Below are 21,904 nucleotides of genomic sequence, written 5' to 3' on the forward strand. Positions count from 1 at the left end.
TTTCTAATAACCCCAAAGTCAACAGAGTGACGCTGGAAGTGAAAGTCATTTTTGTTATTTTATTACAGTGCCATTAAAACTGAAGGCACGGAAGAGTATTTGATTACTTTCAAAGGTTAAATTATTTATAATAATAATTATAAATTATAATTTGTGGGAAATTGGAATAATGACTTTATTGGAATGCCTTTAAAGGCAAATTGTATTTACTTTATTTGGTTTGAGGTTAAAAAGGTCATGTAGTTTTGCTTGCGGCATAAATACTTTGACACGCCCGTGATAGTCGCCGCACGGTGACGATAGGACCTGGTGGAGTCTTTCTGGAAGTCACAATCATTGTTTTATAGCAACAGCTAGTTCTTCAAAAAAAGTGGGTAACCAAACAGGTGTATAACGGTAATGAAGCGCTGAATGAATAGCATCTATCATTGTTATTGAAGAGTGTCCTTCATCGACATCAGAGAACGAACAATGTCTCGTGTACACAGCTTTGAAATAGAAGATATACATTCTGAAGCTCGTCAAGAAAACGAAACAAGAACGGAGGTGTTGCGAGAAGAGAGCTTTACAGACAACCACGATCTTCGCCGCAGAGAGTTGTCATCCAAGCTTCGTCCTATCTTAAGGTTAATGAAACTAACTGGAGGGTATTATGGTGACACGTCATTGGAAGAATTTCCACAAGTGAATTCTAACATTTCGCGTATATACTGTGTGATTGTGTTGCTGGGCCAGTGGATTGTTTTTGTACAAGCTGTCACGAGCATTTGCGTCGAAGGTTTTGCTCAAATGCAGAACACTTACTTTATACTGATGTTTTGTGTTTGGTATTTACAATGCGCGGCAATTAACACGGTCTTCATTTTAATTTTGCCAAAACCTCGTTTTTCAAACTTTACTACCAGTTTACTGGCAACAGCATCTGATTTTGGTGGAATAAGCAAGCACAGAGTTTACACGCTGTTGGCTTTTACATGCTGCGCCGTTATCTTTAACTCTTTTTGCCTCGCAGCTCTAGACTTATACGGATATACCTCGATAGCCTGGTTCCAACCGTGGGATGGGTTGTTGGCATACCGCTTGCTTCATTTCACGTTTAGCCTTTTTAACAGCTTTACATGGATATCGACAGTTCTGCTGTTTTGCGTCTCGTGCTCACTTTTGTCCGGAATGTTTGGGAATTTGCAGAAGAAAATATCCACAAAGAATCCCAGTTCTCTCAACATTGGATCATTGAGAGAGGAACACCAAAGGATTTGCGAAACAGTTGCTTTAGCCGACAAAGTCTTTTCACCTTACCTTTTTGTGGTAATGTCTTTGCAAATTCCGCTGATTTGCTTTAATTTTCATCAGTTGGTGAAATCAAAAAGTTCCAGTGAAGATTACGTATTATACATCACCACTGTTTGTTATTGGTGGATTGGCACATCAGCAGAATTAGCTCTTATCTTGGTGCTTGGAACAAAAGTCAACGAGAAGGTGAGAGATTATTATTCGTGATAATTTAATATCTCAAAAAAGGCCCAGAATTCGTAATTTGGGAATGTTTTTTTAACCAATGTTTTGTTCCTCGTGTACCAAGAGAGATCGGGACTCTTGTTGTTGAGTGAAAAGGGAAAACAATATGCGAGGAAAATCAAGATTGGGCAAAGAGGGAGAGGGGCGTGGATATGTGAAGATTCCTCCAAAATAATTAAGAATAATTAAGCAATCACCAGGAAACTTATAGGATGTTTTGTATGTCCGAAACTCTTTCTTTTGGTATACGTCACGTGGGATGGTGACGTCACATTACATGACAATTACATCATGATGTCAAAACAGCCGCCATCTTGGATTTCAAATTTTTTCCAAAATGCCAGAAAGCCACCCGAAGTCACTGCAAAGTACTCAAAATGAATGAAAATGTACTTTAAGTTGATTTTTATTAACAGAAATACGCGAAATTACAAATTTGAGAAAACATGCCTATCAAAATGCCGTTGCCATGGCGATGTCAAGTTCCTGACACGTTATCCAACCCTACTAAATTGTTGCTAGATAAATTGTAGCAGCGTTTGGTTAAATGTTAAAAAAAGTTATAAAAGTTCAAAGTCAGCGCGGGACTCAAAAGCCCCCCCCCCCCCCCCCCCCCCCCCCCACCCCACGGTCTGAATAGAGTTAAATTACGTTATATCATGGTCAGTGACAAAGTAACTAAATGCTCGTTTCCTTTTAGATTTACAGTTTTTATGACACCCTGCACAAAATAAGCGTCCCTGACTGTAAAGAACACTTGGAGGTACGTTTGATTATGCAGCGTTTTACAACAATATTGATTAGCAAACTGTGTCATTTGTTTTAAAATGAAGCTAAGAAATATTTTAAAAGCCTCCTTTCAGCTGTTTAAACAACTTACAGGACTTTAGCTGGTCAAATTATTTTATTAGGCTTAAAATTCTATCCCTGTAATTTTATTCGACTTTATGACCAGATTACCTACCTACCTATGTTAATAAGTTTATATTCATTCAAAAATACTACCACATTCGAGTTAATCTATGGAGAACCTCCTTGGCTATAACTGTGAGTATCAAAAGGCAATGTTATCAGCTTGCCCACACGGTTTTTGCTGGAGGAATGGATGGTACTCCCTGTCCAAATTCGGAACTCAGTTCTGTCAATATTCTTTTCCTTTCTATCAGTTGCTACATTTCTTGTTGCATCTTCGTGGAGAACCAATCGGATTGTCCGTCGGCGGATTGGTGGTGATAAATAAGTCCCTTGCACTCTCGGTATGTCACAACAATTTTTTAAATGTATGTTTGCTTTTGAAATTACCTTATGAATTATACACTCTCATTGTTACTATGCATATTGCCTAGTGACGGATCCATCTGAGGCGCTCAAAGGTGTGTGGAGGGACGGTTTGATCGGAAATGGCAAGAAGGGAAAGATTTGCATAAGAAGACGTGTAGATGTCAAACAATTCATGATCAACATATGGGGTAGACATAAAATAAAGACTATATCCAGATGCGAACTCAATACCTAGATCATGGTTAATCCTAAACAGTATCATAGAATTATGGTCCAAGGAATTTAGTAAGACCTTTTGCTTGTATTTGCACTTGTGAACATCGATAATATAAATCAAACCCAAATTTTGCCCTGTTTCTCTACTGCTCAGCGTAATTACTCTTAAACTCACATACTCATTTTGTCTTTTTGCGCTTGCGTTAGAAATATCGTTTTGTTGCTTAAAAAACGGACAATGTGATCTACTGGATAGCATGGTTGATTTTGTTGAATTTTGTTGACGTAAACTAACTCCGTAGTGAAAAACAATTATCTGGCGGATAGCCCTGGCCATGGTCTTTCGTTGCGCTTCTATCCTCAGTTTTCGTTTGTCTTAATGTGTGTAATGAGAGGTCGCCAGACGGGTGTAACGACATCATTCTTCCTCTCGGAAGGTATCATTTTATGTATTCAGCTTATTTTGTTAAATTCCATTTCAGATTGTAGGGATAATCATGTCATACCTTGCAGTGCTGTTAACTTTACCAACTTAAAAGTGAAGATCAAACTGGATATCAAACAACACCAAAAGCGACAATGAAGACGACACTTTATTTAGAGAATAACATTTCACGCAAGGAAATGGCTCAGCCGTTAGATATTTATTGAATGTGTAAATACAATATTGTGGTAATACATAATCATCACAATGAGTAGTTAGCAAAGTTGCATCAAGTGAGTAACCCAATGTCAAGAGACAACACCCCGCATGGCAATGCAATTATTACTACCTTTGAGTACGTTCTTTAACAATTATTCTGCGAAATCGCGCGGAATATCGCCTGATACTTAGCCGACGAGGCCGTAGGCCGAGTTGGCTAAAATCAGACGATATTCCGCAAGATTGAGCAGGATAATTGTTTTATTATTCAACAAATTACCAACGAAACACTTTTTGCAGAAAGAAAAACTATAATTATGCAGCGCTTTACAAGATTTCGGACGAATCTTCGCAACCTACATATATCGCAGGATATCTGTTATGTACGGATGACAGATATCGTTAACATTTTGACCATATATGGGCAGCGCGCGCATGTGTTGAATAATAATATACGATATACAACATATTTTAGGTCTCGGCTGTCTAACTTATATTATGTAAGCAACATACTCAATTGCAATAGCCAGTATATCGAGACACAGTAAGAGTAGTTTGAATAATATAATTTGCATCAGGACGAAATAAGCTTATAAGTAATCGACAGCAAATTGAACGCTCACTTTGAACTTCAAATTAACCCTTCAGCTTTGTGTATATATTGTGTATACACTAAAAATTAAAGTGTAGTCTTACAACGGTAAAACTGTAAAATTACACCATTTCATAGTGTAAACCATTACACTAAATTTTCAATCTAATTCTACTCTTGATATTGGGTACTTTTACACTACGTTTTAGTGTAAAACTGTAAACAGTTTTATGGGAATAATATTACACTTCGAAAGTCTACTTCTACACTTTTTTTAATTGTAACATTACGCTATTCTCTAAGTATAATTTTACGTTTACGAAGTTCTTAAATGAAACACATAAGTTCAGAATGGCTCCGGTAATTGTGAGATTCGAAACTTGAAAAGAGTCTATAGGTCTTGCAGCACCCTTTATCATGTTCCACATATAAAAAGAAAATTACGGATCGTTCGAATGAGTCCTTCATGTGTGAGCTAGTATAATTCTTAAAAAAACTCTTTAAAGGCAATGGCTACACTCCGGTTTGTAAGGTGCAATTTCACAGATTTTTGATTAATAATTTACAATAAAGTGAAGATACACGCCACGATATTGAATATTGTGAGATTGAGGTTACAAGATCAACAATCAACCAACAATTAACTACTATTAAGTCTTATCTCTTGCGGCATTTATGTGTAAAATGCAAGACCCTTTGTTTCTCCAGGTACAGGTCCGCTTTGCTTTTGCTTTCGTACTTTTAATAAAAGTTGAAACGTTCGGACCACATCGCTTCTATATATGTAATGAGTGAAGCGAATTAAAAGAAACCGAGTTTTCGAAAAGTCTGCGTTAAAAATGTCAAGGTAACAGAACAACAGCTACACAGAGTAAATTGTCACGAGGTCATCGTTCGGGTACGCGAATCGGAAACTTAACTGACAGGGCGCAAATTTTCCTCCAATCATGATGATCAATCGGTGCTTGGAGTGCTGATAAGAACTTGAGAACTTTCGTGATGCGCTAGTGCTAGCAGTGTGGCACTTTCTGTTTCGGGAGCCATTGTGAAAGGGTTCTGAAGTCAGTGAAGTGGGAGCTTTGTGATCTTTTTTCATCTAAATTGTTCACTTGCAATGAATGCAATCATTAACACCGTAGAACAATGGACAGCAGAGGAGATGAGCGAATGGATAACCACGGTATGGGTTCGCCCTACAACTATGCCACAGCTTTTCTGGGTGAGTATAATCTGTAACTTGTATTGTAGTTTTTGTGTTCTAAGCGGTGGTTTCCCGTTGACGCGAATGCTTTTGTATAATGTGTTTAATAGTTTTTTACCCGGCTTCGGCAGTTTCCTACTTGAATTTAAATTCCATGCGTTTATACCGCCAGAAGCAGTTATTCTAACTGAACTGTTGTTTAGAAGGTAAAACCGCGCGCTTTACTCATGTTTGTAAGCAATTAAGTTAACCTCACCATTTGGCTTTTAAAAACTTAGACATTGTACATAGTAGCTAGCGCAATTAACCTGGATACTGAAAAGAAATGACATAGCACAAATAGCAGAACAGCGAAATACATTTTGGGTTCGTGAGTATTAGTGCTCGTTGGCGAGGAGAACGCATTTACCGCCAAAAAGTCACGTCACGAGACGCGTTGTAATAAATTTTACCTTAAATTTTTCACTATTATTTTATAATGTCAATTTGTCGTTTTCAGAGTCGGATATTGATGGAGGTGGGCTACTTGGTCTTGTCGAAAAAGTAGGGAGTTCATTATTAGCCATGCTAATACCTAAACGTTGGCCACCAACTAAGCCGGAGACAAATCAATTATCTCACGCGGCATCGGGAAGACGGCAACATGTAAGTAACTTAAGCAATGTTGAAGGGAATGTGCAAAGCTAATGTTTTTAAATTTTGGTAATAGAACTACAATAAGATAAAAACACGCAATAAGTAAAAAATTATAGATGGCTTGAAAGAGGCTATACGAGTGCTTCCTTCGAGCTAGCTATGAGCCTGTTTATCTTTGCAATTCGAGCCGATCGACGGACATACTGTAAATTCCGACATGCGATCTGATCTCTTTTTGAAGAGCGCGCAGGATAAGGAGTCACGGAACTTAATTTTTTATGCCCTTTATGAATCACGAACCTCAAGAAACATATTGAAGCACGTTTTACAAAATTCTTTTTTGTTCTTTGCCTTAAGCAGTATTAAATGCAATTTTATTTAGAGGGTTTGGACTTTCTAACAGCGAACATTTCCGGTCGTCGCTTCTCCGCCGAACAATAATCGAGCCACGATCACGGAACGATATTTCCGTGACGTAAACATTCTAAGCCAATCAGAGTTGGGCTCAAAAAAATCCAGAACTGTCACGCGTGTAGCCTGAATATCCCACAATTGCGTGGGGAAAGCAATGGCGGACAATAGCGGGTGAAATGGAAGCTGCGCTGGGGAAAGAAGAGGAGAGAAACGACTACCGGAAATACGTCTATGTTCACAGGCTACTTTACTTGCGTTTTGCCTATCAAGCACAGACTACACTCCAATGCCACTTTTATAACTTTTGGCTTATTCCTTGCTCGCTAACCTTCCATCTCCTTGAGCTACAGCAAGAACATGAAAATTTCCTACATATAATGACCTTACAGGGTAATTAATTTATCTCAGTATTTTATTTTAACCGCCCTGCATTTTAAATTCCTGTTTCGTTATAGGAAATTAGCCAAACCTGCTGAGCATACAGTGGAAGCTTCCACTGCTTCAAATTGTTATGGGATCAACTGCACAGTATGTAAATAAGTTTTTATTCTGCATATCTGTTTGTATTCTAGCTCCAAATGACTTTTATAGTGCTAATATAAATACTAAATTATTTACAAATAAATTTTAAGTTTTTTTGTTAATTAACAAGAAAGTTTCATTACTACTGTAGTGATTGCAGCCAATAATTTTAGAGATTACACAAAAAGTATGATGTAGTAAGGGAACAAGTTTTTGTTCAAAACATGCCAGCCCTGCGTTTATCTCCTTGCAATCAGCTGAACACATAAAGCATTAAATATTGTTTTAGGTAAAACACTAGCAGAAGGTTAATTGATGACTCCATACTTTTAAATGCTTATTTTGGCCAGGAAGTTTTGTATGGTGGTTAATTGCCTACCTTTCACTTGACCCAGTCAGTTGGTTTTGTCTACTTCAAGTGTTACTTTGGGTGATGGTTGGAGAAAAACATGTTTCATGTTATTTTTTCAATAAAAGATGTCAGCCCTTAACCTTGGAATCAAAGTACAAACTCTTAATACCGGTGTTTTGTTTACATCATGGCCCTGGTCCACCGGCCAGGCAGTTTTGTAAGGTGGTTATACCCGCCTTTGACTACTGACCCAGGCAGGTGGTTTTGCCCGCCTGTTACTGGGGGTCATGGATTGGATCAAAACATGTTAAGAGTTATTTTCAATTGAAAATGTCAAGCTTTAGCTGTGTTTTCAGGTTTACAACATGGCCCTGGTCCACCGGCCAGGCAGTTTTGTAAGGTGGTTATGCCCGCCTTTGACTACTGACCCAGGCAGGTGGTTTTGCCCGCCTGTTACTGGGGGTCATGGATTGGATCAAAACATGTTAAGAGTTATTTTTCAATTGAAAATGTCAAACTTTAGCTGTGGTTTGTTTACAACATGGCTCTGGTCCACCGGCCAGGCAGTTTTGTAAGGTAGTTAAGCCCGCTTTTGACTACTGACCCAGGCAGGTGGTTTTGCCGCCTGTTACTGGGCGTCATGGATTGGATCAAATCATGTACCAAAAAGAAGATTAGAAAAACAAGGAAGTTAATTCCGGCAGCAATAAGAAATGGAATTTTAAATGAAATTTAAAGCTTAGAGGTTTTTCTAATCTATAGTTCCAAGAAAATTCAACATGTCTGTCAGAGCAACTTACACTGTATACCTTGTGTTAGGTCCCTACAAAGCAGGAGCTGTCAGTGTATTGCAAGAAACAGAAGGAAAAGAAAACAAAGAATTAACTTGCATAAAAAACAATCAAAGAGAAACAAAATATTTTGCTTAAAGGATTGACTGAAGTTCTTAAATCAGAAAATGAAACTCTGAAGGAAGCAAAAAATATATGATGATGTGGAACAAGGCTGAACAGGAAAAAAAAATAGAACTCAAGAAACTTGTTATATAGTACAGCAATTGTGACAAAATCATGTTAGTTTCCTATACTCCGATGGCTACTGACATCATAGAACTTCAGCACTCAATGTTCTCATCTCATCAAGTTCAGGAGGAAATAACTGGCCAGGGAAGATTTGGAGTCTGTAAGATTAAGACATTTCGAAGAACTCAAGTAGCGGTAAAATAATTCAAAGACCCAAAGATTGCTAAGACTGAAGTACTAAATGAAGCTAAAATTTAAATTATTATTTTCACTTTGTTCGAGTCACCATTTAACTTAAAAAATAACAGTAAAGAAGTAAGAACTGTGAAAATGTAAGGCATGCGGAAATTCCTTAAACTTGTTTCTATTTTATGTCCTTGGTAGAAGAGAAGTCTTTAGTGGCTCTCCTGTGTCTCCCACTCTTCTTGGAAAAGGAAACAAAGTATGGACTTTTTTGTAAAGGTAAACATAATTTAATTCTTTGTGTGCATGTCATATGCAAATCCTTCAGTTCTTAAGTAGACAAATACAAATTCTGTAAATACTTAATTAAAAGCACAGATCGACACAGAGGAAAAGTTTTCACTGTAAGTTTGCCAAACTCAGTACTCAAAGCTGTGCAATTTTAAATACCGATTTAAAGCTATTTTCTTAAACCTAACACTACTACTACGTTCTCAACCGGATGCTTGTAATGCAAGATAAGTGTTTTTTTTAAATATATCAATAAATTAGTGCTCTTTAAGAACATTGAATATTTTAACTTAAACAACTCTTTTTTCCAACTTTATTCCTGGCGTGCAGGTTGTGGCTACAAAAGAAGAGGCGCAGGAGAGGCCACCATCGCTAATTATTGTGGAACAACTTATGGAGTGTGGTGAAATACTTATTGCAGCAGAGGGAGAAGTCCTATTTGAAGTCTGTGGAGGCCCTCTCACTGCTATTAAATGTTTGATTGCTGTATATTATACCCTTACTTTCTCTTAGAACACTTAGACTTTTATTCAAAAACATGTCCTTTAAATTTTAGACTCAAACAACACCCTAGTTAAAGTGACAGTTTTTGTCAATGAACTTAGCAAGAAGAGAGTCATTCATAAGAGCAGTTTTAACTGCAGTGTCAAGACAGAGTAGCCGAATTTGCTTTGTTTTTGTATAACTATGCTTTGTTATTGGTTTGGTGCCACTTTCTCTTCCAATCAGAACTAAAACCAAAACCAAACAATCCAAGGTTTGACTGCATAGTTCACTGGATTGTCTTTGCCCTTTGTGCATGATTGTTGTGATTACATTACTTTTTTAAGACATTCGATTGGAAGTCTCTCAAAAAGTTCAAGCAAGAAGCCCTTTTTAGTTCAAAATAACTGCAGCATGAAAAGATGCTGTTCTCGGTTTGCAATCATCAGTTAATACGTCAGTGATACATTGTGTCTAGATACTTGACAATCTGGAATTCTTGTATTAATAGAATTTCAAGAAGCATCACAGTTTGTTCTTCAGATAATAGTTTATATAGATACGTACTGCACGATGTGGTATGCATATACTGAAGTAGGCATGCATGAATTAAGTACAACTGTCTTATCAATTAAAAGAAATTTGCTACATTTTCTTGTTCTGTGGAGGTATGATCATTATAAATATATAATAGTAGCATTAAAAAGATCAAATAGTCTAACTCTGAAATTCATTTATAATTATATATAAATTCGTGTTAACGAGGTGCTTCTGTTATTTTACACCTAATATAGTTACACTTAATTTGGGGCAAAAGTACAGCCAGTTTAAGTGTAATTTTATATTAGTAAATTGGTGTAAGATTATACATCAAAATAAAGGTTGCCGGGGCCAGCAGAACCACTACACCATCATTTGGTGTAATGTTACCCAACATCGTTATGTAATCTACAAAACGAACTCTAATTTTACATTTCTTTTTAGTGTAAATACACACCCTTGCGAGTGTTAAATTACTCTCCTGGACGAAGTGTAATTATACACACAAAAAAAAGGCTTGCGGGGCTGGCAAGACCACTACACCATTATTTGGTGTAATATTACCCTACATTGATATGTAATCTAAAACATGAATTCTAATTTTACACTTTTTTGTAGTGTAAATACACACCCTTGCGAGTGTCAAATTACTCTCCTGGACGAAGTGTAATTATACACACAAAAAAAAGGCTTGCGGGGCTGGCAAGGATTTTACACTTTTTTTGTGTGTAAATATACACTTTAATTTTTAGTGTGTACATTTATCATAGTTGCTCTCAAAGGACCTGTAGCAGTAGCGTGCCGATGTGTTTTTTCGCAAAAATAATAATTAAGCATGCATTTGCACGAACGGCCAAGATAGGGGAAGATTTGGATTAATAACAAACAGGCAAATTTACATTTTTTTTAAACAGAACTCAACCAGATGTCCTCTCAAACTAGAACTTTTAGTTTGAAAAAGTCACTGGCCACCATGCACCGTTGTGATAATGATTGTTACATTGTTGAACATTTTCAATACACTGATTGCAATTATTAACGTCTTAAGACGCAATATTAAAAATATGTCGTAAGTAGCATTTCACTTCATTATCACCAGCACTGGTACTTCTTTGTTGGTCAGTAACAAATCATTATAGATAACATTGCTGGAATAAACCAATCAGGATTTGATTTCGATACAAATTGCTATAGATGAGAGGTTCTAATGTACTTTGCCTACTTTTATCTTTTCGTAACATATTAAGTGAACTATTTAATATACAATATATCTGTGTAAATAACTTGATTGTTATAAATAAAGATCGCATTTATATATTCAGCTGTATGCTTTTATAAACCCTAGTGTTAAATTAAATATAACCTTGGTTGCTAGTTTACACAGATTTCACAGGTGGCTGTGAAATAATAGGAGGCTGGCAACAAATTCAGTCATCTGAGGAAGGTACTTTTTGGCTATTTAAAAGAGGATTTCCTCTGCGATGGCTAAGACATCTAGTGGTTGTTCATTCGTGCTTTACGGATATTTTGATGTGTCAATTGTGTACCTATTGTATGTTTTACCTAAATCTTCCTTTTTCTCAGCTTCCTAAATTTAAACTGTACAGTAAAAACAGTTTTACCTTCGATTAGCATTTTGGCTTTATTTTTATCAATTAGCGTCATTTTATGACTTCCTGCGAAACTAGTGAAATCCAAGATGGCGGATCCTAGATGACTGTGTCAAAACGTGTGTCATCTGGTAGACAATAGTGGTATAAATTAGTTTGTCTTGCATGTACGGCCATAAAAAGTAGCTACATTAAATTGCAAGCAGCTAAAGAAAAATCTTTACTTTCTTTCTTTACGCAAAGGTAGATGATTAATTAACTGTAATGTAATGGATTAGACGGATCCGTCCTATTTAATTCACAATTAGGTACGTTACATTTTATTGGTGACAGATGTTCTTTACTTTGGCAAAGACAACATAACAGCAAAGTACGAAACTATCACACCAACAATCTGAAACAAAAATTAAATACAACAATTTATTAATCAACAACAATATCAATTGTAACGACAATAGATATAAAAAATTTTTTAGCTAGACCACAGATATGTGACTCTCAAAGGCCACAACTATTTGCTGTCAAATTCCAACGAACGTAATACATTATAGATAATAACTATATTTGTTCTCCCTTGAAGATGTTTAATTCCTTGTGATGAAGATCAGGACTATAGGACTATAGGACTATAAGAGAATTGGAGGGATTAAGCAACTTTTCTGTTGTCCTTTGTTTTCGTTTTTCTAATAGATTTTAATAATAATTAGAATAAAAGGTAATTAAAAGTGAATCAACAACAAGCTGGTGCTAACATTTGTCATTTGCCGTAGAATATGCATAATGATTACACTCTCTAAACCTGTATCTTGAAACTGAACAGTTTACCGTTAGAGACATGGACTTGGTTATCACTACCAATCCTCCAATGGAGAGACCCTTTGGGTCACCTTGTAGGTCCATCATAAAGGTCACTAACTAAAAAAAAGATAACCAAGAAAATTTCATTCACACATAATTCTCAAATATACATTTATAAACTTCGTCTGTGTTTGTTTAAAGTTAGTCAGTCATTAGTTTTGGGAGGAAAGGGGGAGGGGGGGGGGGGTAGTTGTTTTCTTATGGGCTTTTGAGGGTGTATAGGAATAAGATTAGCATATTTTGTACCAACTGATATGAGTATCTATGTGGCAGATGAAAATGCAAATGTATGTTTAGAAGTGTTACATAACAGCGTCGTTTATTTATAAAATTCCGTTTTTAATATCATTGGGTATCGTCCTAGAACTCTAGGGAGACATGATTTTTAATGTTCGTGCACATTTATGGAAACAAATCAACAATACCTGTATGGCATCAAATAGCTTCTCTTCATCTTCCTTTGAAACATGAAAAGTTTGTAAGATCTTTTGCAAGCCATGAATCTGACATAAAAAAATATATATATTCCATATTAATGCATTGTCAAGATAGGGTGGCTTGGTAAGTTAACGGGTGGAAGTAATATATACAGTTCCATGCGAAAAAGCTAGTTTGACACCAGAAAAATCCCAAATAATAAGGAGTTAATAAAAATTTGGTTTGTATCTGATCTTAAAATCGGTTGGTAAAAAACGAATAAAACTGAATTTTCGGTAACTCTCTGTTACCTTCATCAGAGTTAAAATTAATGAAGGTAACTCTGATGAAGGTAACAGAGAGTTACCGAAAATTCAGTTTTATACGTTTTTTACCAACCGATTTTAAGATCAGATACAAAATTTTTATTATGTCAAACACTCATCGCCCTAATAACATAATAAGGAGTTGAACATGTGCAAACAGTAGGATGCTATGTGAAATTTAAACACAGGTAAAATTAAAGTAAGAACAAAGCTTAATTGAAAAACCGTTGTGATAGTTATAAAACCTATTTCTTCCCATCCCTTATACTTGTACCTTGTCGCAGACTTTGGATCCATATAACATGATGATTGCAACGATACTAGCAGACATCAAAAACCAGAAGATATTGCTGATGAGGAACATAAGTTTGCCTTCCTCAGGTAAGTTAACAGTATTGTAGAAATTAAAACAAATCAGTGGAATATACACAGAGACCATTGCAAATAGAAGTGGGGAAAGCATTTTGTCAGCAAGCTCGACTACTTCACATAGTTTGTGATGTTCCATCTTGAAAGTTTCTATGTCCACAGAGACCGGATGTAATGATGACATTCGTTTATGCAAATCATCAAACAATTCTTCTAGTACTAAGCATGTTATGTAGAAAAAGAGAACTGGAAGCAACCACGCACCCTCACCATACATGAGAAAGATGAGAGAGATTATTCTAAAGCCAAACCATCGATCCCAAGGCTTGAATGCTGCAATGCTTATGTTCAACACTAGATAGGTAGTGATGATGCCTATTGCACCACATACGAAGAAGAAACAAAATATAATTACGCCTTTTCTCGACTTACGTTTCACCTTTTCTAAATTTACATTGCCACCAACAGCAAGTAAATTACAAAGAAAATTTTCAAGTCGAGATTTGGTCGTATCTGCAATCGGCACGCACAGAACATACAAAGAAATTGTGCCCTTCAATACGATTAAAAGACACCAGGAGCCGAACAATAAGAGTAGAAATGGGTTTTGTCCAAAGAAAACACTGACAAAGGACATAACAAAATTAAAACAGAATCCACAAACAACCAAACCACAATAAATGCGCTGAAGATAAACCGGTTTCTTTGAACGACCAGACGCATAAGTCAAACTCTTCAAGCTTGTATCTCCAAAGTATATTCCAAACATTTTCATCAGTTTTAGCACCGGACTGTATATTTCATCGATTGTTTTATGCAACTGTTCGTAGACATTTCCATGATCTGAAGTCGAGTCATCGATTATTGGAACATCGTTTGACGTAGGTTGGACTGAAGTGGAGGAAGGCATTTCGGGTTCCCCAAGCGCAGACGCTTCGTTAGGTGTAACTCGAGAAGGCATGGCTTAATGATCAGAAAACAAGCAAACAACTAATGCAAAATGAGTTGTTAGAACCGTAGCAGGTTTCACTTCGTTATCAGTCTTAAAAAACTAATTACTTATTCTAAATGCGTTTTTCTTTCTTCTCTACGTGATCTGCTTTCACAATGCTAAATTCCAGAGCACAAAAGTATACAAATACTAGTAATACGTGACTCGCAGGGTCTCGCGAAGCTCTGGGTTTGGGAGGGGGGGGGGGGGGGTGTTGTAAATAATGAGGTTTTAACCTGTGATTTGTTATTGTTGCCTAGTAACGGGCATGCCCGCGACACCCTCGTTCCCAGGGCCTACTCCGCTTTGAAGATGGCGGCTCTTTCTGGTTCGTAAAGAGGTATAAAGCGTTGGGAAGCGCAGGCTATTTTCAAAATCATCGACAAATTATTGGACAAATTATTGGATAGTCGCATTTTGGACATTTATTTAAGGGGATTAAAAAAAAAGAAGAAGAACGAACGGCAGGAGGATTCGAACCCTCCGCCCGCGGGCTACTGATGGCCATGAAAGGTTTATAGCCTGAATTATTATAGGCGTCGAGGGAGTATTATGTGGAAATCAGTGTTATTTTAATCCGAAAAGAAAAATGATAAAAATAAAAGGCTCAGGATTCGAACCCACAAAAGAAAAAAAAAAAAGAAAAAAAAAAACCCTAGCCGGATTCGAACCCCCGGCCTCAGTCCCGAAGATCTGATTTCAAGTTCGACGCCTTACCATTAGGCCACCAGCGCGCGGCCGTGTGACGTCATTTCCGCCACACACCAAGCTCACAAATAAATAAATATATATATATATATATGACCGTAAACTCCACACGAGATTTCATCCTGCCTGAGCCCTTTGAGGAACAAAATTATACACCCCGCTACGCTCGGCCTTCGGCCTCGCTTCGCGAGGAATAACATGTAAATATTTTGTGGTAACTAGGTAAACTAATTAAAGCGATCCATTGTTCATAAAGTTGAATGGAAACCAAAGTTTCACAGTTCGTGCTGGTCAAAAGACCGGAGTATCCAGAATTAACTTAAACTAAGTTTAGAACACTAAAGAACATAAATGCTAGTAATTATAAATAGTGATGAGGTTGTTTCTTGCCTGTTGGGCGCACACGAAAAACATTAATTGTTTAGGTTTTCAGGATTAGTCCCTGGTGGGTTCAACCGTGACGGATTGGTCAAGGGATAGAGACCTGACAAAGGGCAGCCCCTGGTCCTCCAGGTTGGGGGTTGGGCGTTAGGCCAATCACCTAACCTCGTAAAAAAATGAATGATTACGGAAACCTTAAGGAAAATAAGGGCTCTAAAATTTAAATTTCGTTAATACAGTGTGGGTTGCCGTCCTGCCGTTGTAGCAGCCTTGCAATCGATCTAGTTTGATTAACACTTAGAGTGACGTTTGGTACGAGCATTTCTTGAACAAGAGATCCGGCAGCAGAGAAGCCAAGCAGTTTTGTTCTTCGTTGCGTGGTCCCCTGCATCCAAACTGTTTTGGTAAACAATAGTTGTTTATGCAAAGTTCTCAAATCGATCTGGAAACAAAGGGAAAGGGATAAGAGCGTAGCAAAGTTCTCACGTAAAACTTTTCCAGCTCGCAAAACAAAATGCAAATTGCTGCAAGAACGTGTGCAAAAGTCAGCTACAAATTTTGGCACTTTTATGTTGCTAAGTAATGATCTGGTCATTGTACGAAAAGCACAGAACACATTTGTAGTTCAACTGAATCAAATAAGACTGTTTGAAATAGTTTAACATTCAAATCGCCTAGAATTTAAGAATGTAAAATCTAATAAAATTGTGTGCCAACAGTATGTTGCCATTTCAACGTTTTCCCAGTTTTAAGGAGGCTCAAAATTACGTTCCGACAAATTTAACGTACTGCTGTAATGTATTGTCTCGAGCAAAACAATGCGAGTGGACGAGCTTTACCTTACTCAGGATTTTATTTTATTTACCTTGAGAAATAAAATGCAACGTATTGATACAAAAGTTCTAATTCTGTAGAAAAGAATATCACTTTTGTGGCAGCCTGACTCACTGGGTTATTTACATTAAACATTATCACAATAAACTTCATTACGGGAGATGTTCCTGTTTACCTTTGTTCAGTGTAATAAAAATTTATGTCGAATATTAAAAAGTAACGATGATTTATTTTCTTGTCGGTATGAATTTGCTGTCGATTTTGAAACATTGCAAGCTTTTTTTTAGGGGCTCTGCGTCGCATGTTTGTAGGACACGACCAGTTGTTTATTGGAGACGAGAAACGATAAGGCTTACATACCGTAATGATTCAATTTAGCGCCCTCCTTCAAATAAGCGCCCCCTTCTGAATAAACGCCCCTCTTCGAATGTGTTTTTGTAAATAAGCGCCCCTATTCCAATAAGCGCCCCCATTCTAATTAGCGCCCCGTTCTTATAAGCACCCCTATTCTAATAAAATCCCTTATTGTGGATAACTGCCCATACTGAAGTCATTGACGTCAACTAGATAAACTCCTGACCGTTCGCCGTACAGTTCATGTATATATTTACTGCTAAAATGAACAATTCTTTTAAAAGTAGCTGAACTTCAAACAATTTCTAACTGTTAAAGTTTTTGTTATTGTTAGATACATTTGGTTGTTTCTCAAGAAATTAAATAAGCGCCCTGTCCCGAATAAGCGCCCTGTCTCGAATAAGCGCCCTCCCTCGAGGTGCCAAAAGTAAATAAGCGCCCCGGGCGCTTAATCGAATCATTACGGTACATCAATTGCGTACCTATTATATGTTTTCCCTAATTCTTTCTTTTTTTTTTTCAGCTTCCTAAATTTGAACTGTACAGTTAGAACAGTTTTACTTTTGATTAGCATTTTGGCTTTATTTTTATCAATCTGCGTCATTTTATGACTTCCTGAGAAACTAGTGAAATCCAAGATGGCGGATCCTAGATGACTGTTTTAAAACGTGTGTCATCTGATAGACGATAGTGGTATATTACATTTTTTACGCAAAAGTTGATGATTAATTAACTGTAATCAGAAACCCATAAGGGTTGAAACGTGAGTACGCGCGCGCACAGCGTTTGAATATTCATTTTGCTAAGTACCATATTTGGAAGCACGAAGAATTTGTACGCGAATGCTTTATACACGTAATGACACACGCAACATAATTTTTGGTTTTGCGGTAAGTTGTTTGAATTTCGACCTAAACGCCGTAAATTTCTCACAGAAACTAAAGAAATACATTAAGTGTATCGAAGCGAAGATGAAACAGGAGAATTTAACCAAATTTAACTTTATTCAACCAAGCTTGTTCAAAAACAAGATTACGCGATCGAGCGCGAGCTAGCGCGCGTTGCGAATTTAATCCAAATATAGTAATTTTGATCGGTTAATTGTTTCTCGTGATTTTCCAAACATGGTACTTATATAATTAGTGTAAACGAATGTGAAAACGCTTTGTACAATGCGAATCATAGGAAGTTACACGTTTCAAACCTTATGGTTTTTGCTGTAATGTAATGGATTACACGGATCCGTCCTATTTGATTCACAATTAGGTACGTTACATTTCATTGGTGACCGATGTTCTTCACTTTGGCAAAGACAACATAACCGCAAAGTACGAAACTATTACACCAACAATCTGAAAAAATAAATAAAGACAATTATTATTATTTGTATTTCGTTGAAGTTTTTTTTTTAATTCCTTATGATGAAGATCAAGACCATATACTAGTAAACAAATAGTGCTCATCCTTGGTCAAAACAAAACACCTCCCTTTTATGCAATGTCAGGTATATGTTCCTTACCCAGTCGGACATAATTATCTCTTTCACCGTTACATATAAGCAACAATAAAGTAGTTGATCAGAAAAACGTGTCAAATTGTTTTAATATTAATTTTCTAAGAAAGAGAATTGGGGTGATTAAGCAACTTTTTTGTTTTTTTCTTTAATTTCGTTTTTCTGATAAATTTTAATAATAATTCGAGAAAAGGTTAAGTGAACCAACAACAAGCTGGTGTAAACATTTGTCATTTGCCGTAGAATATGCATAATGATTACACCCTCTAAACCTGTATCTTGAAACTGAACAGTTTACCGTTAGAGACATGGACTTGGTTATCACTACCAATCCTCCAATGGAGAGACCCTTTGGGTCACCTTGTAGGTCCATCAAAAAGGACACCAACTGAGAAAAAGATAGCCAAAAGAATTCACACATACTTATTTCTCAAGTGGATGCATTTATTAACTTCTTGTATTTTTTTAAAGTTAGTCAGCCATTAGTTATAGGAGGATAGGGGGTCAAATTGTTTTCTTCTGGGCTTTGAGGGTATATAGGAATAAGATTAGCATATTTTGTTCAACTGAGATGAGTATCCATCACTTTGGATATGAATAGTGTTATATTTATTTAGAAAATTCTGTTTTTAGTATTATTTAGGTATCCTCCTAGCAAACTGTGGAGCTTTGCGAGTTTGTGTGCCATGATTTTTAAATGTTTGTGCACATTTGTCGAAAGAAATTAACAATACCTGTATAGCATCAAATAGCTTCCATTCGTCTTCCTTTGAAACATGAAAAGTTTGTAAGATCTTTTGCAAGCCATGAATCTGACATAGAAATAAAATATTCAAGATTAATACATTGTCAAGGTAGGGTGGCTTGGCAAGTTAACGGGTGGAAGTAGCATATACAGTTCAATAAGAAATAGCTAGCCTTTAGCACCAGAAAAATCCCAAATAATAAGGAGTTGAACATGTGCAAACAGTAGGATGCTATGTGAAATTCAAACACAAGTAAATAAGAAATACAGAAAATAAAGTAAGAACAACGCTTAATTGAAAAACCGTTCTTATAGTTATAAACCAATTTCTTTTCATGCTGTATACTTGTACCTTCTCGCAGACTTTGGATCCTGATAACATGATAATTGCAACAATACTAGCAGATGTCAAAAGCCAGAAGATATTGCTGACGAGGAACATAAGTCTGCCTTCCTCAGGTAAGTTAACAGTATTGTAGAAATTAAAACAAATCAGTGGAATATACACAGAGACCATTGCAAATAGAAGTGGGGAAAGCATTTTGTCAGCAAGCTCGACTACTTCACATAGTTTGTGATGTTCCATCTTGAAAGTTTCTATGTCCACAGAGACCGAATGTAATGATGACATTCGTTTATGCAAATCATTAAACAACTCTTCCAGTATAAGGCATGTGGTATAGAAAAAGAGAACTGGAAGCAACCACGAACCCTCACCATACATGAAAAAGATGAGAGAGATTATTCTAAAGCCTAACCACTCATTCCAAGGCTTGAATGCCGCAATGCTTATGTTCAACACTAGACAGGTAGTGATGATACCTATTGCACCACTTACAAAGAAGAAACAAAATATAATTACGCCTTTTCTTGACTTTCGCTTCACCTTTTCAAAATTAACATTGCCATTGACAGCAAGTAAATTACAAAGAAAATTTTCAAATCGAGATTTGTTGTTATCTGCAATAGGCACGCACAGAACAAACAAAGAAATTGTCCCCATCAATACGACTAAAATACACCAGAAGCTGAACAATAAGAGTAGAAATGGGTTTTGTCCAAAGAAAACACTGACAAACTGACATAACAAAATTTAAACCCAATCCTGAAACAACCAAACCACAATAAATGCGCTGAAGATAAACTTTTTTCTTGGAACGACCAGACGCATAAGTCAACCTTTTCAAGCTTGTATCTCCAAAGTATATTCCAAACAACTTCATCAGTTTTAGCACCGGACTGTATATTTCATCGATTGTTTTATGCGGCTGTCCGTTGAATTGTCCATGATCTGAAAACGAGTCGTCGATTATTGGAACATCGTTTGACGTAGGTTGGACTGAAGTGGAGGAACGCATTTCGGGTTCCCCAAGCACGGACGCTTCGTTAGGTGTAACTCGTGAAGGCATGGCTTAATGATCAGAAAACAAGTGAAAAAACTGATTACAAAATGAGTTGTTAGAAACGTAGCAGGTTTCACTTCGTTATCAGTCTTTAAAATTAATTACTTTTTTCAATGTAGTTTTGTTTCTTTTCCGCTAATGACTTATGGAGTCAGGCGAGTTCATATTCTTAATTGAAATAAGAACTTCATTTTCAACAACAGATCAATTTAAATCAGCATATAATTTAAAAAAATATTTGTTCTTGTTTAACTTCGAGTCGAACAGAATATTTTTTAAAGACTGCATTTGAATTTTAAAAGGTTTTAGTGAAAAGTAGTGTAAAGCCACCAGCATCAAACGTTTGAAAATCCTTTAGAAAAATAATTTGTGCATCGATGTTTATTTTTTCGACATGAGAAATGGCCAGCTGTTATCTTTTCCAATGTAAAATGCAAACAATAATGACCGTTATTTCATTCGGCGCTTTCCTTTTAAGTGAGGTTTGAGGAATTAAAAACAACAAAAATACTACAATGTTCAAGTTATTAACCTCCCTTAGAATTTTTTAGTTCTTCCTGGGGAAATAACATAGAACGCTCGCATGTTAAAATTTAACAATGTTTCTATAAGCGAAATATTGCTTTGGAGACCGCCTATGGGTTATTCCATTCAGCATTATGTCAATGTACTTGATAACGAAAATGAATTTTTGTTTCCGAAATTAATTATTTAAAAGCACTGTACGAATTATTGTTTCTGTCGATATAATGCCACTGTCAATTCAGTGGAATAACACAAATACCTTTTTTATATATACATGTATATATTTTTTTATTTTTATTTTGTTATTTATTGTCTTGTAGTGATAAGCGCGACGTAGTTTTCATTGAAGAATGCTTTCAACTTTTATGTTGCATGTTGCGGTATATTGCCATGACAACGTTCTGAGGTGGTTCAAAATTCCGTTCCGACAAATTTAATGTACTGCTTATTGTCTCGAGCAGAAAATGCGAGTGGACGCGCGAGCTTTACCTTCCTCGGGGTTTTATTTTCCTTTCGAAATAAAATGCAATGAATTTTTAGAACGTGCTAATATTTCGTAAGAAAAATATTAGTTTTGGGACCGCCTGTCGGTTATTTCCATTCAACGTTATCACAATAACATTTATCAAGCGAGGTGTTTTTGTTTACCTTTCTTCAGGTAATGAACATTTTTGTCAAATATGACAAAGTAATAATGATTCGTTTTCTTGTCGATATGTTTTTGCTGTCGATTTTGAAACATTTTTATAGTGATCTGCGCCGCATAATTTCTGATGCTTTCTGACGTTTTGACTATCAGAGTTCCCAGAATTGTAATGCTTGTAATGATAGAGGTCGGGCATCACTTTGTCATGACAGCGTCGTTTATCAGTCAATTGAATGGTCCAATGAAATGTAGCCTAACAGAAAGATTCAATGGAAAGTCAAAAATGAATTTTAAGGAGACGCGAATAGCAGCCGCACAGTGGACAACACA

General features: G+C 36.4%; 3 protein-coding genes and 1 long non-coding RNA gene across 4 annotated transcripts in view; 2 read left to right on the forward strand and 2 right to left on the reverse strand.

Moving 5' to 3' along the window:
* The window catches only part of LOC144656319 (uncharacterized), a 49,318-nt gene extending 28,909 nt beyond the window's left edge, over nucleotides 1-20,409 (reverse strand). Inside the window, exons 1-5 of the mRNA XM_078516547.1 lie at nucleotides 20,084-20,409; nucleotides 19,353-19,833; nucleotides 18,990-19,067; nucleotides 18,554-18,643; nucleotides 17,445-18,094 (exon numbers count right to left, since the gene is read on the reverse strand). Coding sequence (XP_078372673.1) covers nucleotides 18,041-18,094; nucleotides 18,554-18,643; nucleotides 18,990-19,067; nucleotides 19,353-19,833; nucleotides 20,084-20,409 — 1,029 coding nt within the window. The 3' untranslated portion in view covers nucleotides 17,445-18,040. The remainder of the gene's footprint in view (nucleotides 1-17,444; nucleotides 18,095-18,553; nucleotides 18,644-18,989; nucleotides 19,068-19,352; nucleotides 19,834-20,083) is intronic.
* LOC144656317 (uncharacterized) lies at nucleotides 369-3,805 on the forward strand. The gene is made up of 4 exons (XM_078516545.1): nucleotides 369-1,479; nucleotides 2,219-2,281; nucleotides 2,685-2,774; nucleotides 3,498-3,805. Exons 1-4 carry the CDS (start codon nucleotides 472-474, stop codon nucleotides 3,549-3,551), a joined length of 1,215 nt encoding a protein of 404 aa, XP_078372671.1. The 5' UTR covers nucleotides 369-471; the 3' UTR covers nucleotides 3,552-3,805.
* Nucleotides 5,191-10,000, forward strand: LOC144656855 (uncharacterized). Its single transcript, XR_013571404.1, has 5 exons — nucleotides 5,191-5,469; nucleotides 5,951-6,096; nucleotides 6,957-7,029; nucleotides 8,782-8,859; nucleotides 9,202-10,000. It is a non-coding gene; the product is annotated as an uncharacterized LOC144656855 (long non-coding RNA).
* LOC144656846 (uncharacterized) lies at nucleotides 11,732-14,557 on the reverse strand. The gene is made up of 4 exons (XM_078517090.1): nucleotides 13,380-14,557; nucleotides 12,788-12,865; nucleotides 12,330-12,419; nucleotides 11,732-11,898 (listed from the first exon to the last, which is right to left on the reverse strand). Exons 1-4 carry the CDS (start codon nucleotides 14,433-14,435, stop codon nucleotides 11,845-11,847), a joined length of 1,278 nt encoding a protein of 425 aa, XP_078373216.1. The 5' UTR covers nucleotides 14,436-14,557; the 3' UTR covers nucleotides 11,732-11,844.
* Nucleotides 20,410-21,904: the final 1,495 nt, after the last annotated feature.

Source organism: Oculina patagonica, chromosome 6 (assembly GCF_052425735.1).
Source record: "Oculina patagonica isolate OP01 chromosome 6, crgOcupat, whole genome shotgun sequence".
In the NCBI taxonomy this organism is placed as follows: domain Eukaryota; kingdom Metazoa; phylum Cnidaria; class Anthozoa; order Scleractinia; family Oculinidae; genus Oculina; species Oculina patagonica.

Excerpts from the sequence above, each read along its gene's own strand:
- LOC144656846 (XM_078517090.1), bottom strand. The coding sequence starts at position 14,435 with ATGCCTTCTCGAGTTACACCTAACGAAGCGTCTGCGCTTGGGGAACCC. Across the intron at positions 12,420-12,787 it reads AGCTATTTGATGCCATACAG|TTAGTGACCTTTATGATGGA; the intron begins GTATTGTTGATT and ends TCTTTTTTTTAG. Across the intron at positions 11,899-12,329 it reads CCAAGTCCATGTCTCTAACG|ATTGTTGGTGTGATAGTTTC; the intron begins GTAAACTGTTCA and ends TTTTTGTTTCAG.
- LOC144656317 (XM_078516545.1), top strand. The coding sequence starts at position 472 with ATGTCTCGTGTACACAGCTTTGAAATAGAAGATATACATTCTGAAGCT. Across the intron at positions 1,480-2,218 it reads GAACAAAAGTCAACGAGAAG|ATTTACAGTTTTTATGACAC; the intron begins GTGAGAGATTAT and ends GTTTCCTTTTAG. Across the intron at positions 2,775-3,497 it reads ATAAGTCCCTTGCACTCTCG|ATTGTAGGGATAATCATGTC; the intron begins GTATGTCACAAC and ends ATTCCATTTCAG.